General features: G+C 37.2%; 1 protein-coding gene across 3 annotated transcripts in view; it reads right to left on the reverse strand.

Annotated features, from left to right (window-relative positions):
• C2CD3 (C2 domain containing 3 centriole elongation regulator) overlaps nt 1-26,915 on the reverse strand; it is a 139,446-nt gene that overhangs the window by 81,956 nt on the left and 30,575 nt on the right. For all 3 annotated transcript variants that reach the window (XM_028115976.2, XM_028115975.2, XM_028115978.2), the window contains exons 8-13: nt 17,902-18,049; nt 11,742-11,893; nt 10,922-11,131; nt 10,184-10,296; nt 3,412-3,530; nt 2,158-2,280 (exon numbers count right to left, since the gene is read on the reverse strand). In XM_028115976.2, the coding sequence (XP_027971777.2) occupies nt 2,158-2,280; nt 3,412-3,530; nt 10,184-10,296; nt 10,922-11,131; nt 11,742-11,893; nt 17,902-18,049 (865 nt within the window). The remainder of the gene's footprint in view (nt 1-2,157; nt 2,281-3,411; nt 3,531-10,183; nt 10,297-10,921; nt 11,132-11,741; nt 11,894-17,901; nt 18,050-26,915) is intronic.

The raw sequence follows: 26,915 nt of genomic DNA on the forward strand, positions 1-26,915 counted from the left end.
CCTTATGTTTTAAAAAATATCAAAGTACTGAAAGACAAAGGAAGGTTACAAAACTGTTCCAGACTAAAGGAGATTAGAGAGAGATGACAAATGTAATAGATAATCCTGGACTGGAAAAAAAAATTCTATAAACGGACATATTGGCACAATTGGTGAACTCTGCATATGGCCTATGGACATTATCAAGGTTAAGTTGATTTTTATAACTGTACAGTGTTGTGTGTGATCATGTCCTTGTTCTTAGGAAATACAAGAATTTAGGGGGGAAGATGCATGATGTCTATAACATATTCTCAAATAGTTCAGAAAAAAATTGTGGGTTGGTGTGTGGGAGAATGCAGAGATAGAATGACAGTGAGAAAGGAAGAGACAGGAGGTAGATAATTATAAAGCAAATGTGACAAATGTTAGTAATTGGTGAGTCTAGGTAAAGGGTATGTGAGTTCTTTGTACTATTTTTGCAATTTTTCGCTAAGTTTAAAGTCATTAGGGATAAAGGGGACTTGCTGTTCCCTTTACTTAAAACCCACAGTGAAGTTCTTTCACAATATTGAATATGGACAGCAATCTATCTAGAACAGTACTTCTCTCAACAGAGCCAGAACAGAAACAATTTCTAGTCCATCAGTTCCATTAATTCCTCTTTTCTGATTTTAACCTTGCAGTCCAGAATGAACTAGGCAAACAAAAAATAAAACTTTGATAGTGGAAGGGTAATGTGATGTTAATTTTTCATAATGACAATCACACCAGTCTTTAAAACTAAATGGTATTTATTATCAAGAAGACCAGGAAGTACACAGAGAGGGCTTCCAAGAAGAGGCAGAAGCATGAAAGTCAAGATCAAAAGCATGGAGGTATAAACCAGCATGATACCTTACTGATTCTTTACATAGTTTGACATGGCTATTGGTAGGAAAGCTGTAAGTGATAGGCTTGGGCCTTATGGTGAGCCCTGTATTTTTGTCTTTTGGATAATGGAGAGCGATGGAAATGTCATAGGTATGGCTGTGATTATTTTAAAACATCACCAGAATAGTAAGACAAAGCCATACTGAAGCCACACATTCAAATTCTGCCACCTAAGAAATCCCATAGCTTCTAAAGACGAGGAAAGAACCCTCTCTCCAATGAATTATACATCAGAATTCATTCCACCAGGCCACAAACTCAGTCACTTCTCTCCTTGTTCAACTGCCACTACTCTAGTCCAAGCCATCAGTTCTCTCTTTTCTGGACTAATGTCTCTATTTTTCTTCTTGTCCCCTACAATCTATTCTCCATACAGTTATCTTTTAAAAATGTAAATCAGGGGTGCCTAGGTGGTGCAGTTGGTTAAACATCTGACTCTTGGTTTCGGCTTATGTTGTGATCTCAGGGTCGTGGGAATGAGCCCCACACTGAGCTCCATGCTCAGTGTGAAGTCTGCTTCAGAGTCTCTCTCCCTCCCAAATAAATAAATTTTAAAAAATGTAAATCAAATGTCACTCTCACACTTTGATGTCCTTTCTTGGCTCTTAATATAAAATCTAAACCATTCATGTAAACTTACAAAGTTCTGAATTATACGCTTTCCATCTGCCTGTCCAGTCTTATTTTCTACCATTCTCCCTCTTGGCTCGCTATCCTATGGCAACATTCCTGCTTTAGGGCCTCTGCATGTGTTATTCCCTTTCTTTGGAATGATCTTCCCTCTACTTTTTACTTGGTGGCCTCTTCCTCTCCTTCAAATCTTACTTAAAATGTCACTTTCTTACACCTTCTCTGACCACCATCCCCTACTGCCTTCCAGGTATTCACTTTCACATTGTACTGTTTATTTCCTTCACAGCAATTCTGCTGCCCTGTTTTTTTTTTTTAAAGATTTTATTTATTTATTTGTCAGAGAGAGAGTGAGCAAGAGAGCACAAGCAACGGGGAGAGGAAGAAGCAGGCTCCCCGCTGAACAGGGAGCCTGACGTGGGGCTCCATCCCAGGAACCCGGGTTCATGACCTGAGCCGAAGGCAGACACTTAACCAACTAAGCCTCCCAAGCGCCCCTCTGCTGCCCTATTTTAATAGAAGCTGCAAGAGGAAAGACCCTGATTTTCTTGTTCACTGCTAGCCAGTAATACATGCTCCGTAAATACTTGACTACCTGAATGTATATCTATGTACCTTAAGGGGGCCCAGTGGAGTCTGACCATTCTTCTGTTGCACTGGAAGCTGGTTACTGAAAGAAAGCAACTCAGACTGAATGACAGTTCGTAAAGGCAGTGAGGCAGATCCAATGACTTCTGGCTGAGAGGAGAAAGAGAGAAAAAAATTTAGGTTAAAGACAAGACACAGGGGATTTTAACTGGATTGACAACAAAGGACAGCTTAGAAGGGAAGCCATGCTTTATGAAGTAAATAGCTTAACTATTTGACTGAAGCAACTTTAAGTGGCAACCTATGTTCTGCCATATTTTGGTCCCCATCCTGGGTTTCACTACTTCTCTCTAGAAGATTATAGAGGGTTTCATGAGTCACCAAGAGGTTGGAAGATAATCTTTTTCTATTTTTAAGAGTTAGTTCTTTACAAAAAGTATTCAACCTCACAATTAAAAATAAAAAATAACATTTAGATGACATAAATTTTTGTCATTAAGCTAGAAAAATTATAAAACTTAATATATCTGATGCTATCAAGGTTATGGAGAAACAGAGGCTATCATAAATTTGTGAAGCTGGGAATATAACTGGCAACGTTCTTCTGGACAGCAAATTTGGCAGTAAATATTAAAAGCTTCAAATATCCACTCTTTAGCCCAGTAATTCCACTTCTGAGAATTTACACTAAAGAAGTAACAAATACACAAAAAGCTTATACACAAATATGTATATTTTAAATATTAACAATTAGAAATAACCAGAGGTCCAATAATCAGGAATTATTAAGTTAATTATAGCACACTGCTATAATTCAATACTATGTATTCATTAAAACAATGTTTATAAAAGTCTGAAATATGAACAGTATTTATTATAATGTTTGGTAAAAATAGGGTGTTAAGTAATATATAGTAAATCTTCAAACATTTATAAAGATAATGTTATATTTTTAAAAAAGCAGGATAAAAACTGTATACAAAATTATCCTAATACTGCCAAAGATTTACACATGTATTGTAATCATTTGAAAAAACAAAGGGGAAACATAAATATTAACAAAGTTATTTCTTGGTGAGGGGATTATAGACAATTTTTGCTTTTCAGAAATATTTTCTCAAGTTCTCTGACAAAAACTCATGCAATTCTTTTATTAGAAAGAAGTCATTAGCTAGGTGATTCAATGTAAAGTATATTAATTAAATAGTTAATTAGTGTAATTAATTATACTAATTCCCTAGTATAAATGGTAAGGCAAAGGTCAAAAATCAATTGAGGTACCTTTTTCTGTGGGGTTTTCTTTGTGTAAATTTGGAAACTGAGGTTGGAATTCCACCAGTGTTCTATCATTGGGCCACTAAACTGTACTGGAAACACAAATCGTTGCTGGAAGTTCACCACTGTAAGGAGAACCAAACACATAAGCACATGTCAGGCCACCCAACTAGAGCCATCATCAATCCATGCTTTGACACCACCTATCTCCCTTTTGATCTAACTAAAATCTCTTTCAGAAATATAGTCAGGCACCTGGGTGGCGTAGTCTGTTAAGCGTCTGACTTCTGCTCAAGTCATGATCTCAGGGGTCCTGGTATTGAACCCTGCAGTCAGTTGAGCTCTGTGCTTAGGAGGGAGTCTGCTTGTCCCTCCCCCTCTGCCCCTCCCCATGCTTGTACACTCTCTCTCTCAAATAACTGAATATTGAAAAAAAAGAAATCTAGTAAGCATAATTTCACAAAAGTGTTAGGGTTGTAGGGATTGAAGGAGCAGAGACAAAGAGAAAACCCTGGGTATAGTACAGAGAAGACAAGCAATGCTATGTTGCTCTAGTTTTGCTACAGGATGTGAAAAGAGAGGTCTTCACTGGCTGTAAGGTAATATGATTTGTTGTTTTGAAAAGACAAGTTGGTAGGTATTAACAAAAGAAGGGCGTGGGCTGGCAGTGGGACAATGAGGCATAAGTGAAGAGAAGAACTGAATAAAAAACTGTAATGAAAATAAGTTTATCTTTTGGCTGAAGACTAGGGGACTCCTACTGTCACATTCATACAAGGTACCAGGTCCTGATGTTAGTTGGCATGTCTATCTCTTAGACAGAAGGGAAAGGATTTTTGCTGTAATAGTAAGTGTAAATGGGATAAAGTAGTATTTGAGTTTGTGCTCACAGCTATGGGGCTTTAAAAGATTTAAAAAAAGAAACAAGAATTTGGGATTAGAATCAAAGAATATAAGGTCAAGCTCCAGTTCTATTACTTACTAGTGACCAGCTCGGCCACAATTTCCCACCTGCAAAATGATCTTCCTGTTCATTCATTTCTCTACCCTTAAAAAGGATCTGGAAAACCCTCACAAAAGGCCCCATTACAGAGAAAACTACTATCTCTGATATTCATTCAAACTGATCACTTTGGTGTACTGATCAATTTTATTCATCTTTGCCATCTTAATTCTTGACCCTATACTTCTCTTGGTACTCATAAATAAGATCTGGGTCTTGTAATCTGGATCCATACACAAGAACTGTAAACAAAAGGTCTCCGCCCAGGAAGCCCGCACCCACTGGACCAGTTTACCTGATTATTCTACCAGGAGAAGGGAAATAAGATAATACCTACACCTCATTGGTGTTGGAAGGACTGAGGTAACATGAAAAAACACTTTAGATACTGAAAAATCCTTTTTGTACAAACAGAACTCTATTTCACTCAGAATTTTCCTCACCACCTAGGTACGTTTTTGTACTATATATTTCTCACATAATTCTCTGTTTCTTAAGCTCACGGCTTTCTTTTTTCTTTTTTTTTACTATTAAAAGCAAGTTAAGGCAATAATAAGATAAACTGTAAATAAATTGCTAAACAATGTCCCAGAGAAGTTTTTTTTAAGAGTTGGAAGGGAGGAAAATAGAAGAGTTGGAAGGTTATCTTGAAAATACCTAGTCCAAACTATGTTATTGTTAAGAGGCCCACAGATGAAAAAAGTGATTTTGCTTAAGCTCATACAATTAGTGTGTGGTATAAACAAAACTAGAGCTCTGTCTTCCAATTCCTGGCTTGAGGCTTATTCCACACTTCCCATATGATCTTTTTCAGAAGGACACGGGGAGAAGTCAACCACTGTGGCCAACAACAATAATAATAACTGAAAAGCAATACAGATTAAGAGCACATGCATTGGAATAAAACATGTTCTATATTCAGGGGCACCAGGATGGCTCAGCTGGTTAAATATCTGACTCTTAATTTCAGCTCAGGTCATGATCTCAGGGTCATGGAATTGAGTCCTGTGTCGGGCTCCACTGAGTATGGAGCCTGCCTAAGATTCTCTCCCTCCCTTTCCCTAAGGCCCCTTCCCCCACTCACCCCGCCTCAATAAATAAATAAATAAAATCTTAAAAAAAATGTTCTAGGTTCAAATTCTAGTTCACTAGTAAACCAGTTGTATGATCTCAGACAAGCTACTTGATTGTTCTGTGTTTTATGAGTGAGACAGTCATAAAGGACTGAGTCTTTTTATGTTGTGGTATGAAAATCAATGAAATGGTTAATGATATAAAACACTGAGTAGAGTTCTTGGCATGTAGATTAGTGCCCAGTAAATGTGTACTACTATTAATTACACAGTATTTTAGAGTTTAATGTTTTTACATTCATTGTCCCATTTGACTGTACATCAATCCCTTGTGTCCTTGCTTTACAGGTACTATGTTAACTGAAACTCATACATATCAGAACTGTATCCTTGCTGTATTTCAATTTTATAGATGGGGAAACTGAGGCTCAAAGAAGTTTTAAGAAACTCATCAGATATCACACAGGTTGAAGGAGATAGAAGGGAAGGCCTGAGAAAAAGATCTAACATTTTTCCTTGCATGTGGGGGTTTGATAAGTTTTAAGCATATTAAAGCTCCTTAAACATACTTTCAGCCAACAGGATCAATTATACATTCTTGAATGCTCTGAACAAACCTCCAGAGCAGCTTCTATTGCTGTCAATAATTTAAGCATATGCCAGAAGTAAACATATGAAAAATTTTAAATGTCCCAATTCTTCTTTTAAGGTGATGGGGAAAGTGAAACAGCATATTCTAGTAAAAAAAGTGTTTTCAAATCAAAACCACAATGAGAAAAAACAAAAACAAAAACCACAATGAGATACCACCCCACACTGGTCAGAATGGCTAAAATTAACAACACAGGAAAAAAACAAATGTTGGCGAGGATGTGGAGAAAGGGGAACTCTCTTACACTGTTGGTGGGAATGCAAACTGGTGCAACCACTCTGGAAGACAGTAAGGAGGTTCCTCAAAAAGTTAAAAATGGAGCTACCCTAAGACCCAGCAATTGCACTACTAGGTATTTATCCAAAGGATACAAACATAGTGATTCGATGGGGCACGTGCACCCCAATGTTTATAGCAGCAATGTCCCCAACAGCCAAAATACAGAGAGCGCCCAGATGTCCAACGACAGATGAATGGATAAAATAGAAGATGTGGTATGTGTACACACACACACACACACACACACACACACACACACTAGAATATTAGCTGTTAAAAAGAATGAAATCTTGCCATTTGCAATGACATGGATAGAACTAGAGGGTATTATGCTAAATGAAATAAGTCAGTCAGAGAAAGACAAATATCATATGATTTCACTCGTATGTAAGATTTAAGAAACAAAACAGATGAACATAGGGGAAGGGAAGGAAAAATAAAATAAAATAAAAACAGAGAGGGATACAAACCATGAGAGACTCTTAACTCTAGAAAACAAACTGAGGGCTGCTGGAAGGGAGGGGAGGTGGGGAGATGAGGTAACTCGGTAATGGGCATTAAGGAGGGTATCTCAATGAGCACTGGGTGTTAAATGCAACTGATGAATCACTAAATTCAACCTCTGAAATTAATAATACAATATATATTAATTAAATTGAATTTAAATTTAAAAAATGTAAAAAAAAGAGCAAATAAGTAATTTTAATGTTTGTACTGGATATACTCACATCAAATGAGAAATGATGCATGTTCAAAAGTTTTCTATTGAAGCACTGTTTTTATTTTTTTATTTTTTTCTTAAATTTTTTATTGTTATGTTAATCACCATATATTACATCATTAGTTTTTGATGTAGTGTTCCATGATTCATTGTTTGTGCATAATACCCAGTGCTCCACACAGAAAGTGCCCTCTTTAATACCCATCACCAGGCTAACCCATCCCCCCACCCCCCTCCCCTCTAGAACCCTCAGTTTGTTTTTCAGAGTCCATCGTCTCTCATGGTTCGTCTCCCCCTCCGATTTCCCCCCCTTCATTCTTCCCCTCCTGCTATCTTCTTTTTTTTTTCTTAACATATATTGCATTATTTGTTTCAGAGGTACAGATCTGTGATTCAACAGTCTTGCACAATTCACAGCGCTCACCATAGCACATACCCTCCCCAATGTCTATCACCCAGCCACCCCATCCCTCGCACCCCACCCCCACTCCAGAAACCCTCAGTTTGTTTCCTGAGATTAAGAATTCCTCATATCGGTGAGGTCATATGATACATGTCTTTCTCTGATTGACTTATTTCGCTCAGCATAACACCCTCCAGTTCCAACCATGTCGTTGGAAATGGCAAGATCTCATTCCTTTTGATGGCTGCATAATATTCCATTGTGTGTGTGTGTGTCTGTGTGTGTGTGTGTGTGTGTGTGTGTGTGTGTGTATACCACATCTTCTTTATCCATTCATCTGTCGATGGACATCTTGCCTCTTTCCACAGTTTGGCTATTGTGGACATTGCTGCTATAAACATTGGGGTGCATGTACCCCTTCGGATCCCTATATTTGTATCTTTGGGGTAAATACCCAGTAGTGAAGCACTGTTTTTAACAGTAAGACTGAAAGCAACCTAAACAGTAATATATTAATCAATAAAGGGGGTGTTTAAATTATGGCATAATCATACAAGGGAATATTATGTGGTCATAAAGGACTGGGAAGACTGAGTTCTTTATGTCCTGGTATGAAAAAATTACTAAGATACACTGTTAAAGACAAGGTACAGAACAGTGCATAAGGTACACTAATACTTGGATAAAAATGGGAGGGCAAAAAAGGATAAACATATTTGCTTATATATGCATGAAATATCTTAGGAATAATATAAAATTTACAACACTGCCTACAGAGATTTTGAATCAAGGGAATGGATTATATCTAGTTAAAAAAAATAAAACAAAGCAAAACCATGCTGTATAGGAAAGTTACTTGAATTACACGTAGCAGAATTAGGACCGTATCTCTTACTCCTTAAACTACCTCCCAGAGAAGGAATTCAACACTGACGAACCGTTCACAGATCAAACTGGATAACCAAGGCAAAGAAAAGTTATATAACCTTGGATGACAGGAACATAAATGTTTATTATATTACCCTTTTACTTTTTTGTATTAGGAATACTTCAAATAGAAAAAAAAGGATGATACCAAAAGCACATGCAACAAAAGAAAAAATAAGCTGGACTAGAGCAAAATTTAAAACATTTGTGCTATAAATGAAAGTATTTAGAAAGTGAAAGGACAGGGGCATTAAGCGTCTGCCTTCAGCTCAGGTCATGATCCCAGGGTCCTGGGATTGAGCCCCGCATCGGGCTCCCTGTTCAGCAGGGAGCCTGGTTCTCCCTCTCTCACTCCCACTGCTTGTGTTCCCTCTCTCTGTGTCTCTCTCTATCAAATAAATAAATAAAATCTTAAAAAAAAAACTGAAAGGACAGCCCATTAATGGGAGAAAATATTTCAAAATCATAGCTCTCACAATGGTCTCATATCCAGAATATGTAACTCATCAGGGCCTTATATGCAGGATGCATAAAGAATTCTTACAACCCAGTAATAAAAACTTAAAAATAGGCAAAGAATCGCAAACAGACATTTCTCTAAGATATACAAATGGACACTAAGCACAGGAAAACACACTCAACATCATTAGTCATTGGGAAATGCAAATCAGAACCACAGTGAGATACTGCTTCATAACCCCTAAGATGGCTACAATAAAAAATAATGAAAGATAACCAGGGTTGGTGAGGATGTGGAGAACTGGAACCTTCCATACACTGCTGCTGAGAATGTAAAATAGTGCAGCACCTGATGAAAACTGTCTGGCAGTTCTTTAAAAAGTTAAAACATATAGTTACCATATCACCTAGCAATTCCACTGTTAGGTATATGCCCAAGGGAAATGAAAACATATATCCGCACAAAAACGTGTACACAAATATTCATAAAAGCATTATCCACAATAGCCAAAAAGGAGAAACAACCCAAATGCCCATCAGCTGATGAATGGATAACCAAATGTCGTATAGCCATACAATGAAATATACAGCCACAATAAGGAAAAAGGTACTGAAACATGCTATAACATAGATCAAATTTGAAAATATTATGGTAAGTCAAAGAAGCCAGTTACAAAAATCACATACTTAATGATTCCATTTATAGGAAATGTCCAGAATGAGTAAAATGATAGACAGAAAATAGATTAGGGGTTGTTTAGTGCGGGTGGGGGTGGAGACAGGAAAATGAAGAGTGAATGCTAATGCATAAAGGGATTTCTTTTGGAGGGGTGAAAATGTTCTAAAATTAGATCATGATGGTTGCAAAACTCTTTGTATATACTAAAAACCACGGAATTCTTTAATGGGTTCAACGAACACTTTAAATAGTTCAATCGTATAATATGTGAATTATATCTTAAGTTGTTTTAAAAAAGGGGAAAAAAAAGGCAATAGTTGAGCAAACATGCTCTAAGCATCAGGAGTTTTGCATTTTAGTCTCAGGTATGTTACTGCCCTGCTGCCCTGCATCAGGATAGTCATAGCACCTCTGGGCCAGTGTCCTCACTTATAAAATAAAAGAACTAGGATAGATTCACTTCATAATTCTTTCCAAATCTATGATTCTGTGGTACCATAAAAATCAGATGAATATTTAGGGATTGAAAAATTCTTCCACAGCAAAAATGTCTAAGGAACAGCCAACTAGTCTCTCTCTTACTTCCATCTGTAATTTTACTGGAGGCGAGTCGAACAACCTCGGTGATCAAAGCTGTCTTTCCCAATCCACCTTTAGAAAAGCCCACAGGAAAGTGATATTCCACAAAGAAGGTGCTAAAAACCAAAACCAAAAAAAGTGATTAAAACATACATCAAATAACAAACAAATGTATTTATTATCTAATCAATCCTACATATCTTTCAAGGTCCTATTTTCAGGACCTCAGATCCTCAGGGGACCCATCTGTTCTCTTGAAAGCCTTCACCAATCCTATCAGGCAGAACTTCCTTGTGCTCACATAGTTCACTTACTCTATCCATTTATCTATCTATTATTGAGACATAATTGACATATAACATTATATTAGTCTCAGGCATATAACAATGATTTGATATTTGTAAAAGATGGAAAATGATCACAGTACGTCTATAAATTTTCCACAGCATTTTTAATATAAAATACCTATTTTGCATCCTACAGCCTTTTAAATGTGTCTGTCTTGTGCTGACTGTAAAGTATATAACAACAGAGTAAGGGTCTCAATTTCCTTTATTCTCACACTTACCTAGTATTGGCCTTGAAACCCAGTAAGGAATTCACTACATTTTTGTTGACTGATTCATATGAAAGTACTTTATAAATCATAAAATGTTATACAATTATTTATTTTATTATTACTATTACCACCACACACTTTCCAGAAATGTCAAATTTAGCTCTTCCATGTTAGAGACATACCGCTTTTTTGTTGCTGTCAGCTTAGGTGGTCTGCCAGAAAAACTTTTTTGTCCAGAGGTCATCTGAGGACTATCTGGAGGAACTCCCATTGTTTCGATGATGATTCTGACTGAATGTGTTCTACCCAAAAGGGCCAATTTATCCACACTTAGTGTCATCCCTTGGGCATCTTCTGGAGTTTCTGGTATCATTTGCTGTTCAACCAAATTTCTGAAAGGGGTTCATATAGACAGTGAAACAGACAGTCCGAGGCCCAACATGAAAGGATCTAGTTTGCACAGGCAATAAGAGGAAAGAGGAAGGGGAACAAGTATCTTAATTCACAAGTTATCAAGGACTCAGAAATGACTTTAATCAATAGAATTCTGGTCCTAACCCACAGTGAAAGAAATTTAAAAAAAAGTAAAACCATTCTTCAATGTAAAGGCTTATCTCCACGTAAGTACAGAAACTGATGTTAAAGAATTAGGTTTTCTTTCATGGGCTACAGACATTACACCTCAGTTAACCTACTACTTTAAATAACTACTATCATCACTTCTGTGTATTCCATTTCATTTGCTTTCTTTATGCATATTTTCTACAGTGTAGTACAGCACACATTCAACCTAGAATTCTGCTTTCTCAACTATTTTATTGTATCCATCTTTTCATATCATTACACTTTTAAAGACTTAATACTTAGTGAACTATTGTAATTCACTTAACCAGGGTGATAGTGTTGGGCAAAAACAGATCATTTACTTTTTACTTTAGGAGATCGTGTGAAAATAATTTCCTTTGCTTTTGCCTCTAAATAAGTCATCACAGAGAGGCTCACCTATTTTTCTTGCCTGTTGCGCTTTTCTTCAACTTAAGATCATTTGACTCCACAACCTTAGGAGATTTGGCAAGAGCTTTTGACTTGTTCATTTTTTTAGAAGGGACAGTATCATCTTCACTGAAGAAATCACTGATGCTGCTATCAGATTTCTATGGGGAGAAGAAACAATAAGAGAGGCACTTAAAAAAATTGCTTTAGGGAGAGTGGTAATGAAAACATTTCTCTAAAAGTAATCAAATTCTTCTCTGCACATATATCATTCTTTTAAAGAGATAAATGATGCCAGGGAGATAATCCCACATTTCTCCTGGTATATAAAAATAACCTACAAGTTCGGTTCAAAGAAAATAAATGAAAATAGACTCTTCTTTCAAATTCTTAACAATAATAACAATCATTACTTATTTACTATCTACTACGTATCTAGTACCAAAGGCAGATTCTAAAGCCTATCTTTCTAGCACAGTTTGAGGCAAAATGGTACAATGTCACCTAACTATATGGATGCAAAGACTCCACCTTTTTTCACCACTCCATACTACTAAGTGATTTAATCTACTCTTACTCTTGCTAAGATGAACTGTTTATTATGTCACAAATTTTCTTAATGGGGAACCAGTTGTTAAGTCCCTTGGAATTAAATTTTACTTGGAGAAAAGGTAGCTTACCACAATCAACTGATCAGCCCTTTCTATCACAAAATGCAAAATAAAGAGAGAAGACAGTGTTATACTTACTTGGTTTCAAATTAAAAAAAAAACTTGCTAATATAAATGCAGATAGGAAATACACAATCTAACCCTACACCTAAAGGAGCTGGAGAAAGAACAGCAAATAAAGCCTAAACCCAGCAGGAGAAGAGAAATAATAAAGATCAGAGCAGAAATCAATGAAATAGAAACCAAAAGAACAGTAGAACAGATCAACGAAACTAGGAGCTGGTTCTTTGAAAGAATTAACAAGATTGATAAACCCCTGGCCAGACTGATCAAAAAGAAAAGAGAAATGACCCAAATCAACAAAATCATGAAAAAGGGGAGAGATCACAACCAACACCAAAGAAATACAAACAATTATAAGAACATATTATGAGCAACTCTATGCCAGCAAATTAGATAACCTGGAAGAAATGGGTGCATTCCTAGAGATGTACCAACTACCAAAACTGAACCAGGAAGAAATAGAAAACCTGAACAGACCTATAACCACTAAGGAAATTGAAGCAGTCATCAAAAATCTCCCAACAAACAAAAGCCCAGGGCCAGATGGCTTCCCAAAGGAATTCTATCAGACATTTAAAGAAGAATTAATACCTATTCTCCTGAAACTGTTCCAAAAAACAGAAATGGAAGGAAAACTTCCAAATTCATTTTATGAGGCCACCATTACCTTGATCCCAAAACCAGACAAAGATCCCATCAAAAAGGAGAATTACAGACCAATATCCTTGATGAACATGGATGCAAAAATTCTCACCAAAATACTAGCCAATAGGATCCAACAGTACATTAAAAGGATTATTCACCACGACCCAGTGGGATTTATCCCTGGGCTGCAAGGCTGGTTCAACATCTGCAAATCAATCAACGTGATACAATACATTAACAAAAGAAAGAACAAGAATCATATGATCCTCTCAATAGATGCAGAAAAAGCATTTGACAAAGTACAGCATCCTTTCTTGATCAAAACTCTCCAGAGTATAGGGACAGAGGGTACATACCTCAATATCATAAAAGCCATCTATGAAAAACCTACAGCCAATATCATTCTCAATGGGGAAAAGCTGAGAGCTTTTCCCCTAAGGTCAGGAACGCGGCAGGGATGTCCACTCTCACCACTGCTATTCAACATAGTATTAGAAGTCCTAGCCACAGCAATCAGACAACAAAAAGAAATCAAAGGCATCCAAATCGGCAAAGAGGAAGTCAAACTCTCACTCTTTGCAGATGATATGATACTTTATGTGGAAAACCCAAAAGACTCCACCCGAAAACTGCTAGAACTCATACAGGAATTCAGTCAAGTAGCAGGCTATAAAATCAATGCACAGAAATCAGTGGCATTCCTATACACCAACAACAAGACAGAAGAGAGACAAATCAAGGAGTCGATCCCATTCACAATTGCACCCAAAACCATAAGATACCTAGGAATAAATCTAACCAAAGAGGCAAAGGATCTGTACTCAGAAAACTATAAAATACTCAGGAAAGAAACTGAAGAAGACACAAAGAAATGGAAAAACGTTCCATGCTCATGGATTGGAAGAACCAACATTGTGAAGATGTCAATGTTACCTAGAGCAATCTACACATTCAATGCAATCCCCATCAAAATACCATCCACTTTTTTCAAAGAAATGGAACAAATAATCCTAAAATTTGTATGGAACCAGAAGAGACCCCGAATAGCCAGAGGAATACTGAAAAAGAAAAGCAAAGCTGGCGGCATCACAATTCCGGACTTCCAGCTCTATTACAAAGCTGTCATCATCAAGACAGTATGGTACTGGCACAAAAACAGACACATAGATCAATGGAACAGAATCGAGAGCCCAGAAATGGACCCTCAACTCTATGGTCAACTTATCTTTGACAAAGCAGGAAAGAATGTCCAGTGGAAAAAAGACAGTCTCTTCAACAAATGGTGTTGGGAAAATTGGACAGCCACATGCAGAAGAATGAAACTGGACCATTTCCTTACACCACACACAAAAATAGACTCCAAATGGTTGAAAGACCTAAATGTGAGACAGGAGTCCATCCAAATCCTAAAGGAGAACACAGGTAGCAACCTCTTCGACCTCAGCCGCAGCAACTTCTTCCTAGAAACATCACCAAAGGCACAGGAAGCCAGGGCAAAAATGAACTATTGGGATTTCATCAAGATAAAAAGCTTTTGCACAGCAAAAGAAACAGTCCACAAAACCAAAAGACAACCGACAGAATGGGAGAAAATATTGGCAAATGACATATCAGATAAAGGGCTAGTATCCAAAATCTATAAAGAACTTATCAAACTCAACACCCAAAGAACAAATAATCCAATCAAGAAATGGGCAGAAGACATGAACAGACATTTTTCCAAAGAAGACATCCAAATGGTCAACAGACACATGAAAAAGTGCTCAACATCGCTCGGCATCAGGGAAATCCAAATCAAAACCTCAATGAGATACCACCTCACACCCGTCAGAATGGCTAAAATTAACAAGTCAGGGAACGACAGATGTTGGCGGGGATGTGGAGAAAGGGGAACCCTCCTACACTGTTGGTGGGAATGCAAGCTGGTGCAACCCCTCTGGAAAACAGTATGGAGGTTCCTCAAACAGTTGAAATTAGAGCTACCATTCGATCCAGCAATTGCACTACTGGGTATTTACCCCAAAGATACAAATGTAGGGACCCGAAGGGGTACGTGCACCCCAATGTTTATAGCAGCAATGTCCACAATAGCCAAACTGTGGAAAGAGCCAAGATGTCCATCGACAGATGAATGGATAAAGATGTGGTATATATACACAATGGAATATTATGCAGCCATCAAAAGGAATGAGATCTTGCCATTTGCAACGACGTGGATGGAACTGGAGGGTGTTATGCTGAGTGAAATAAGTCAATCAGAGAAAGACATGTATCATATGACCTCACTGATATGAGGAATTCTTAATCTCAGGAACAAACTGAGGGTTGCTGGAGTGGTCGGGGGTGGGAGGGATGGGGTGGCTGGGTGATAGACATTGGGGAAGATATCTGCTACGGTGAGCGCTGTGAATTATGTAAGACTGTTGAATCACAGATCTGTACTTCTGAAACAAATAATGCAACATATTTAAAAAAAAAAAAGAAAAAGAAGATAGCAGGAGGGGAAGAATGAAGGGGAGTAAGTCAGAGGGGGAAACGAACCAGGAGAGATGATGGACTCTGAAAAACAAACTGAGGTTTCTAGAGGGGAGGAGGGTAGGGGGATGGGTTAGCCTGGTGATGGGTATTAAAGAGGGCACATTCTGCATGGAGCACTGGGTGTTATGAACAAACAATGAATCATGGAACACTACACCAAAACAAATTATGTAATATATGGTGATTAACATAATAAAAAATAAAAAAAAATGCAGATAGGAATCCAATGTCATTTTTTTAAAAGATTTTTTTGTTTATTTATTTGAGAAAGAACATAAGCAGGGGGAGTGGCAGGCAGAGGGAGAGGGAGAAGCAGGCTCCCCGCTGAACAGGGAACTAAATGCAAGGGCTCAATCCCCAGGACCATGATCTGAGCTGAAGGCAGACACTTAACTGACTAAGCCACCCAGGTGTCCCTAATCCAATGTCATTTTAAAGTTTATCACCTCCACTCCCTTTTTTCAGCATCTCAGGTTGTACACTGTATTGACCTATGACAAGGGTAACAAATTAACAGTTAAATAAGCATGATCAGAATGTCCTTCAAGGAAGAAGTACAACTTTTTCAAGATGAAATTACAAAGCTTTTTGCTCTTAGGTTTTTATTAAGTGGCAGCTTTTAAAAATGGTTATAGACAAGGCATTCAAAATCTAAATGGGTCCACAGCCTGAAGGAAATTAGAGTAAATATAAACTAGATGGTTCAAAAGCTAAGAATTTTAGGAACCAAAAGCACAGGCTAATAATGCTGAATTTCTAAGCTGCGGATGTTATTCAATATTAAGAATATCAAACCCTGGGGAAGGACATGTGCATTCTAACTCCTTGATCTTTCCATTGCATCATGGTCTACTGGTTCACTCCTTCCCATCAACAAATCTTTTCTAAAATTATTTTGTTCAAATAGCATGGGGGATTACTTGGTGCCATTTGTAAACTCACTCCTTTATTCACTAAGTACTCACTGAGTACTCAATATCCATCAGGCTTTGTTGTACTGGTAATACAAAGATAATGCAGATGTGTTCTTTTTCTTGAGGAACTGTATCCTACAACATTGCCTGAATGTCCCAGGATCCTGTGGACATCCAGGCAATAAATTCTGCTTGAGGAAGTCTAGGATGGTTTCTTCACAGAGGTGATCAGTTGATTTTTGAAGAATAGAGTTTACCAGATGTATAAAAGTATTTCAACACTCAAAGTAAAAGGATCAGTATGAGCAAAAAATATAAAGATAAAAAAAGAGTTAGAATATTTGGGGAGTGATGAGACAATCACTATGACTGAAGGGTAAAGGGCAAATGTGGGAGATAAGGTTAAGGAAGTGAGTCAAAATTAGATTCTAATGCCATACTTAAGGCTTATGAGATGATGTCGTTAATTACAATTAGTTAATACCTATAAGCGTCTATATCATGATATGTAAAAGATAACAATATCTTACAGGGCTAGAAAAAATTAAATGAAATAATGAATTTAAAACATTTGGCACAGTACTCAAAAATAACAGATTACACGTAAATTCCCTAGCACATCAAAAATGTGTAATAAATGTAAATTTTCTCTTCTTTTATCCCACAAGTAACAGAGTATGAGTGATGATTTTTAAAATAGGAAGTCATGAAATCCTAATAATTCATAGTATCTTTTAAATTCATCTCTTCCTTTCCAATCCCATTGCTGCCACTCTCCTACACACCTCCAATAACCCAATGGTTTCCTATCTGCTTCCAGGTATTCTCCCCTACTAGCTCCCTACATCATTGCTGGATTAACGTTCCTTAACCACCATTTTGATCATGTCATTTCTCCTCACTTGACATTCAAAGTTTTTCACAGACTGGTTGCAATATGCTAGCTTGCCTTATTGATGATGACTTTTCCACATAAATTCTCATCAGTTCAAATGAGATCCCTTGTGCACAAATTACTTCTCTAGACGGGTCATTCTTTCTATTCCCATTTTATATCCTCTCTCTCTCTCTAAACACAATTTTTTTTTTCTTTTTAGTAAGCTCTATACTCAATGTGGGGCTAGACTCACAACCTTGAGATCAAGAGTCGCATGCTGTTCCAACTGAGCCAGCCAGGCACCCCTAAAATTCTTAACCTTGCTAGGCCTGTCTCATCTGTAAAATGACATATGTAAAATGGACAGCTTTCTGTCTGGCAAGTGGTAACATGCCTGCACCTAATAATATTATTAATAGTCTTGTTCTCTAATTTCCAAAGCTGCAGATTCAATTACTTACAGGTGCTGTGTAAAATAAGCTCTCCAGGAGACTCTGGTCATACTGAGGATCATTCAGCTCACTGCTACAATACACATCACTCCCAGGAGATGGGGAATCTGGAGGAGAGCCTAGCCCATTCCAGTACTGACCTTGGGATAATTCAGCACTGCAGATATAAGAAAAACAAAGCAGAAGGACATTAAAAGAAGTTTCAGTTGAGCTATATTTTTCTAACTGAAAACTTTCTAAAGTTCTAAACATGAAAGAAGATATGTTATGCAGAAGACTCACATTAGATAGAAGACTACCTGATAAATATTCTCATATTATATTCTCCCTCCTCTGGGATGCCAACAGCTAGTATTCAAAAATACACTACTGACACTGATTATGATCTCATTCATTTACATTTTTCTTTTCTGGGCACCTATTATGTGCCAGGCATGGTGTTAGGTCTTGAATGATACAGAGATGGTTAAACTAACTTGCTCTACTCTTGCACTGCTTATGGTCTAGCAGGGAGGAAAAGAAGGTAAAGAATTAACTATAATTCAATAAGTTGAATGCTCATGCTGTTTTTGTGAAGAATTCATAAATATGCCTTCTTCCATTAAGCAAAAATATGTGTATTTAGCGTTATTTATGGCAAGATTAATTCCATGTGTGATACAGAAATAAGTAAAACAAAAACCCTACTTACAAAAAGTTTGTAAATTAATAAGGAATATAAGCATACAAGTATGTGTATACTTCATTCATTTTTGTTTCTCCTAAAATACCTGGTACTGAATAGACATCTGTAAATGAACTTACTGAATTCTTAATGAACATGTTATTAATCAAAAAAGCAATATTTATTATATGTACCAGGCACCGTGCTAAGCATTTCAGTTATTCTTTCGACTTTGCTTCCCTTTCATCCTAGCTGCTATACTCTCTCCCTTTTTTCTTTTTCTTTTTTTTTTTAATTTATTTGAGTAATCTCTACACCCAATATGGGGCTCAAACTCATGACCGTGAGATCAAGACTCGCATGCTCTTTCAACTGAGCCAGCCAGGTGCCCCATTCCCTTAATTTCTCAAGAGAGTAGCACATAATTATTACCTTCAAATTAGATCATGTTCCTACGTTTCCTGGAACAAACATAATAAATGTTCCTTTCATCACTTTTTTTTTTAATCTATAGCAGGGTTTCTCAAATTTAGCACTACTTATATGGTGGGTCAGATAATTCTTGGTCATTGGGAGCTATCCTGTACATTTTAGATCCCTCTACACATCTGATCCAGTAGTTCTTTAATTTTGATAACCCAAAATGTCTTCAGACATTACAAAATGTGCCATGGGGCTGGGAGTACGAGAGAACTGCCCCTCAGTTGAGAACTACTGATCTATAGAAATCTCTCTCTCAAAGGTGAGAACAACTCCCTAACTGCTACAACCCAACTAACAACTTCCTAATCCACAGGGTTTCTCTAGCTCCTGAGCACTGCTCCTTTTTGAAGCTCTACTTCTTGGCATTTTACATATCATTTGCTATTTATTGTTCCCCCTCACTCACTTTTTCCCCCTCACTGCACACACTTAAAGTTATGAAGATCTCCACTGTTCAGTATTCAGTCCTCCCCTTTTAATAATTTTTCAATTAACACTTCTTTGAACTTATTCTACTGTCTATGGCACATTAAAAGGCCATGTTGAGTAAAAGTGGTGAGAGCAAGCATCTTTTGTTTCTGATCTTACAGGAAAAGCTTTCAGTGTTTCATCATTAACTATGATGTTTGTTGTGGGCTAGTCATGTATGGCCTCTGTTATGTTGAGGTACACTGTTTCTTTTTTTTTTTTTAAGATTTTATTTTTTCCAGAGAGAGAGAGAGTGAGAGTGGGGAGAGGAGCAGACTTGGAACATGGAGCTTGACTCAGAGCTTGATCTCAGGACCCTGAGATCATGACCCGAGCCCAAACCAAGAGACGCTTAACTGACTGAGCCACCCAGCCGCCTGAGGTACATGGCTTTTATACCTAGTTTGTTGGGAGGTTTTATCATGAATGGGTGTTGAATTCTGTCAAATGCTTTTTCTGTATTTATTGAGAGTATCATATGACTTTTATCCTTCATTTTGTTAATACAGTGTATCACATTTATTGATTTGTGGATGTTGAACCATTCCTGCATCCCTGGAACAAATTCTACTTATCATGGTATATGATTCTTTTAATGTACTGTTGAGTGTATTTGCTATTTTGTTGAAGACTTTTGCATCTATGTTCATCAGGGATACTAGCCCATAATCTTCTTTTCTTGTAGTGTCTTTGTCTGGCTTTACTAGCAAGGTAATGCTGGCCTTGTGAAATGAGTTTGGATGTGTTCCCTTCTCTTCTATGTTTTGGAAGAGTTTGAGAAGGATTGGTACTAGTTCTTTAAATGTTTGGTAGAATTCACTAGTGGAGCCATCTGGTTGGTTTTAGACTTCAGTTTGCTAGGAGGTTTTTGATTATTCATTCAATCTCTTTAATCAGTCTGTTCAGGTTTTCTGTTTCTTCATGGTTCAGTTTTGATAGTTGCATACTTCCAGGAATTTACCAATTTCTTCTAGGTTTTCCAATCTGTTGGCATATAATTTTTCATGGTAGTTTCTTATGATTGTATTTCTGTGGTATCAGTTATAATGTCTCCAATTTCATTTGTAATTTTAAGTCCTTTTTGTCTTCATAAGTCTAACAGTTTATAAAAAAAAAAACCCAGCTCTTAGTTTCATTGATCTTTTATATTGTCTTTGTAGTCTATTTCATTTATTTCTACTCTGATCTTTGTTCTTTCCTTCCTTCCACTAACTTTGGGCTTAGTTTGTTCTTTCTCTAAGTTCCTTGAGGTATAAATTTAGTTATTTAACTTGAGATCTTTGTTTTTTGTTTTTCTTTAAAGCTTTTATTTATTTGACAGAGAGAGAGACAGCGAGAGAGGGAACACAAGCAGGGGGAGCGGGAGAAGGAGAAGCAGGCTTCCTGCCGAGTAGAGAGCCCGATGTGGGGCTCAATCCCACATGACCTCAGCCGAAGGCAGATGCCCAACAACTGAGCCACCCAGGTGCCCTGAGATCTTTCTTGTTTTTTAATGTACACGTTTATGCTATAAATTTTCTTCATAGACCTGCTTTTGCTGCATCCCATAACTTTTGGTATATTGTGTTTCCAGTTTCCTCTGTCTCAAGTTACTTTGATTTCTTCTTTGACCCACTGGTTGTTCAGGACCATGTTGTTTAATTTCCACATATTTGTAAATTTTCTAGTTTTCTATTTGTAATTGATTTTTAATTTCACACTACTGTGGTCAGAAAAAAATGCCTGCTATTTTAATCTCCTTAAATGTATTAATAACTGTTTTATGGCCCAGTATATGATTTATCACAGAGAATGTTCCATATGTGCTTGAGAAAAATATGTATTTTGCTATTAGATGGAAAGTTCTATGTGTGTGTGTATATATATATATACATATATATATGTATATATATTAGGTCCATCAGGTTTGTGTCATTTAAGTCCAGTATTTCCTTATTTTCTGTCTGGATGATCTATCCATTGTGGGATGTGGGACATTAAAGTTCCCTGCTATTATTGTATTGCTGTTATTTCTCCATTCAGATCTACTAACATTTGCTTTATGTATTTAGCTGCTCCGGTGGTGGGTGCATAAATATTTACAGTTATATCCTCTTGATGAATTGACCAACTATCATTATATCATGACCTTCTTTACCTCTTGTTACAGTTTTTGGCTTAAAGTCTATTTGTCTGATGTAACAATAGCTACCCCAAACTCTCCTTTGGTTTCCACTTGCATGGAGTATCTTTATCCATCCCTTCAATTTGAGCCTGTAAGTCCTTAAAGTCTCCTGTAGGCAGCATATAATTGGGTCTTGTGTTTTTATCCATTCGGTACTCTCTGTCTTTTGGTTGGAGACTTTAGTCCACCTATATTTAAAACAATTATTGATAGGCATGAACTTAATACTATCATTTTGTTAACTGCTTCCTGGTTGATTTGTAGTTCCTTTCTGCTCTCTTCCTTTATGATTTGATGATTCACTGTAGTGGCCTGTTTCAATTCCTTTATATTTTATATATTTACTATACACTTTTGCTCTGTGGTTACCACAAGGCTTACGTATTTATAACAGCCTATTTTAGGGTGATAACCTAAAACACATATAAAAGCTCCCCTACCTCATTTTCTTTTTTTTTTTTAAGATTTTATTTATTTATTTATTTGAGAGAGAGACAATGAGAGATAGAGAGCACGAGAGAGAAGAGGGTCAGAGGGAGCAGCAGACTCCAGCCGAGCAGGGAGCCCGATGTGGGACTCGATCCCGGGACTCCAGGATCATGACCTGAGCCGAAGGCAGTCGCTTAACCAACTGAACCACCCAGGCGCCCTCCCCTACCTCATTTTCAATTTTTTTTTTTTTTAAAGATTTTATTTATTTATTTGAGAGAGAGAGAGAATGAGAGAGAAAGCACATGAGATGGGGGGAGGGTCAGAGGGAGAAGCAGACTCCCTGCCGAGCAGGGAGCCCGATGCGGGACTCGATCCAGGGACTCCAGGATCATGACCTGAGCCGAAGGCAGTCACTTAACCAACTGAGCCACCCAGGCGCCCCTCATTTTCAATTTTGATGTCACAGTTTGTAGCTTTATACTGTGTATCCATTAACAAATTATAGTTATATTTATTTTTAATACTTTGTCTTTTAACCTTCATATTAGATTTATAAGTGAAATACCCACCACCATTGTAATACAGTATTCTCAATTTAACTATGTATTTCCCTTTAGCCATGAGTTTTAGAATTTTGTATGTTTTCTTGTTACTACTTAGCATCCCTTTTTTTCAGCTTGAAGAACTTCCTTTAATGTTTTTTGTAAGGTTAGTCTAATGGTCATTAAGTCCTTCAGCTTCTGTGTGTCTGGAAAATTCTTTATCTTCCCTTCAATTCTGAAGGACAACTTTGCCAGTCACAGTATTCTTGGTTGGCAGTTTTTTTTTTCTTTCAGCACTTTTGAATATATAATCCCACTGCTTTTAGAGATTTACCTATTCATTTGAGAGAGGCAGGGAAGGGGCAGAGGGAGAGAGAGAGAGAAGCTCAAGCAGATTCCCCACTGAGCATGGAGCCTGACATTGGGCTCTATCTCATGACTCCGAGATCATGACCCAAGTTGAAATCATGAGTTGGATTAACCTACTGAGCCACCCAACTTCCCCTAGTTTGTAGGATTTTTGCTGAAAAATCTAAAAGTCTTATGGAGTGTGCCCTGTCAGTAACAAGCTGCTTTTCTCTCCTTACTTTTAAGATTCTCTCCTTGTAACTTTTGACAACTTAATCATATTGTGTCTCAGTATGGTTCTCCTTTGATTCATCTAACTTAAAACTCTCTGGGATTCCTGGATCTGGATGTCTGTTTCTTTCCCCAGGTTAGGGAAATTTTCAGCCATTATTTCTTTGAATATTTTTGCCCCTTTCTCTCTCTCTCCTTCTTCTTCTGGGACCCCTATAATGTATATATTGGTCTCTTGGTTTCTAAGTCCCTTATGTTATCTAAACTCCTTTTCATTCTTTTTCCTTTTTGTATCTCTGACTGAATTCCACTGCCTTGTCTTTGAGTTTGCTGATTCCTTCTTCCCATTGATCTAGTCTGCTGTTGAACCCCTCTTGAATTTTTCAGTCAGTTATTATGTTCTTCAGTTCTATGATTAGTTTGGTACTTTAAAAAATTTTCTGTTTCTTTGTTGAAATTCTCACTTGGTTCATGTAACTGTTCTCCTAACCTCACTGAACATCTTTATGACTGTTATTTTTAATTCTCTGTTAGGTAACCCACTTATCTCTGCTTCATTGAGATCTGTTTCTGGATATTTATTCTGTCCTTTTGTTTGGAACATATTCTTTTGTTTCTTCATTTTCCTTGACTTTCTCTGTTGAATTCTGCATATTAGACAAAACAGTCACCTGTCTCAGTCCTGTCATAATGTCCTGACAGACAGTCCTGACCTGCTTCTATTCTTGACAGTAGGAGATTAACCTCATCAATTAGTCTGGCTCCCAAGCCCCTACTTGCCTCATAAACTTTTCTGATTGTCCAAGCCTCCTCCTTTGTTCTTAGTAGCTCCCAATGGTTGAGAGTGTGCAAAGACCCACCAATGTCCCAAACAGGAGGATCAAAGTCAGTGCCTAGATGCAGGCTGACTGGAAGCTGAACCCTCAAATAGTAGCTGGGAAAGTATGTATTATTATGAGTCTCATGAATGCAAGCCCCACTGGCTTTCAGAACTAAGTGGATTTGGAGCCCATAACTCTAGAGGGAGGCTTAAAAGTTGAGGCACTAAATATGGGGTCCAAGTCCTTCACTCTTCAAGAAGTCAGGACTTGGGGGTTCCCTCCTGACTATATAGTACTGTGTTGGGAGTTTTAAAAAACAGTTTCATTTGGACATAATTCACATAAGATACAATTCACTCATTTAAAGTAATTCAGTAGTTTTTTTGTATATTTACAGATATGAACAACCATCACCAGAGTCACTTTAAAAACATATTCATCACCTCAAAAAGAAACTCTACCCATTAGCTATTACCATTTACCCTCCGATCATACCCAGCCCTGAAAAACCCACTAATCTGCTTTCTTTTCTACAGATTTGTCTATTTTGTATGTTTCATATACATGGACTCATAAAATATGTTCTCTTTTGTGACTAGCTTCTTTCATTCAGCATGTTTTCAATGTTCACCTATGCTACAGCATGTTATCAGTACTTTACTCCATTTTCTGGACAAGTAATATCACATTTTATGGATATATCACTTTTTTTCTTTTCCATTCATTGTCTCATGAACATTTTTAACTATAATGAATAATGCTGCTATGGAAATTCATGTACACATTTTTGCATGGACTTAGTTTTCATTTCCCTTTGGTGTATACCTAGGATCTGAATTGCTAGTATACATATAACAGTTTGAGGAAGTGATGAACTATTTTCCAAAGTAGCTGCACCATTTTACACTGCTCTGAGCAGTGTATGAGGGTTCCAAATTCTCCACATCCTCACCAATTTTACTGATTTTTTGATTCAAGCCATCCCAGTGCTTATGACGTGGTATCTCACTGTGGTTTTGATATGCATTTCCCTGAGAACTAATAGTGCTGACATCTTTTCATGCGTACATTAGCCATTTCACTATCTTCTTGGGAGAAATCTCTATTTAGATCCTTTGCCCATATTTTTAATTGAATGATTTGTCGCTTAATTAGTAAGTTGTATGAGTTCTTTATATACTCTGGATATAAATCCTTTATCAGATTGGTAAATATTTTCTCCCATTCTGTGTTCCTTCTCTTCCTTCCCCTTCCTTCCTTCTATATGTTTAGTTAGCCAACATACCATATCATTAGTTTTTGATGTAGTGTTCAACGATTCATTCATTAGTTGTGTAAAACATCCAGTGCTCATCACAACACATGCCCTTCTTAATACCCATCACCCAGCTACCCCATCCCTCCATCCTCCCTCTCTTCTATAACCCTCAGTTTGTTTCCCGGAGTCCAGAGTCTCATGGTTTGTCTGACATAGGTTTATTTCTAAACTCATTTCTATTCCATTGATTTCTATGTCTGTCCTTATGTCAGTACCAAATGGACTTGATTATTGTTTCTTTGTACTAAGTTTTAAAATAAGGAAGTGTGAGGGGCACTTGGGTGGTATAGTCAGCTAAGCATCCAACTCTTGGTTTTGGCTCAGGTTGTGATCTCAGGATAGTAAGATCGAGCCCTGCATCTGGCTCCTCACTTAGTGTGGAGTCAGCTTAAGACCATTCTCTCCCTCTGCCCCCCCCCATAAATAAATAAATCTTTAAAAATAAAATAGGGAAATGTGAATCCCCCTACTTTTCTCTTTTTCAAGACTGTTTGGGCTATTCTGAGTCCCTTGCAATTTCACAGGAATTTTAGAATCAGTTTATTAATTTCTACAAAGAAGTCAGCTGCAATACGAATAGGGATTGCACTGAACCATGAACATGGGATTTTTCTACATATTTACATCTTTTAAAATTTCTTTTAATAATGTTTTGCAGTTGCAGAGTTTATGTTTTGCACTTCTTCTGTTAAATTTATTCCTAAGTGTTTTATTCTTATTACTGCTATTATAAATGGAATTGTTTCTTAATTGCATTTTTGGATTATTCATTGCAAGTATACAGAAATACAACTGATTTTTCTGTATTGATCTTATATCCTGCAATCTTCCAGAATTTATTAGTTCTAATATTTTTCAGTGGATTCTTTACGATTTTCTACATATCAGATCATGTCATCTGTGAATATACTTGTACTTCTTCCTTTCCAATTTGGATCCCTTTTATTTTTTTTCCTAATTACACAGGCAACATAGGTTACATAAGAGACACAATAAGACCCTGAATTAACATGTGTCTGCTTAAAATCTGAGGTTTTTAAAAAATTAATTTATTTATTTGAGAGAGAGAGTGTTTGTGGGGGGGTAGGGAGCAGAGGAAGAGAGAATCTCAAGCAGACTCCCTGCTGAGGTGGAGTCCAACAGGGGGCTCGATCTCACAACCCTGAGATCATGACCTGAGCCGAAACCAAGAGTTGGACATTTAATTGACTAAGCCACCCAGGAGCCCCTAAAATCTGAGTTTTTAAAATTATACCCTAATAGTGGTGTTGGGGATAAAGCTGGGAGATAAGAATGGAAAGGTGAACTGGAGACCATTCTGTAAGTGAAGCTAAGAATAAAAGGCTAAAGACTAGATTTTTACTTCGTAGGTAATAAATAGCGATTTTTATTTAGTATGTAATGAGTAACCAAGGGAATAATTTGGCTACCCCATGGAAGTGCTGCTTTCAGAAGATAAATCTGTTAACAATATACACAATGAGGGGCACCTGGGTGGCTTAGTCATTAAGTGTCTGCCTTTGGCTTAGGGTCCTAGGATCGAGCCCCACAT

This window comes from Eumetopias jubatus, unplaced genomic scaffold (assembly GCF_037043125.1).
Source record: "Eumetopias jubatus isolate StellerSeaLion01/CBP00866 unplaced genomic scaffold, mEumJub1_p1.0 scaffold_13, whole genome shotgun sequence".
Taxonomy (NCBI): Eukaryota; Metazoa; Chordata; class Mammalia; order Carnivora; family Otariidae; genus Eumetopias; species Eumetopias jubatus.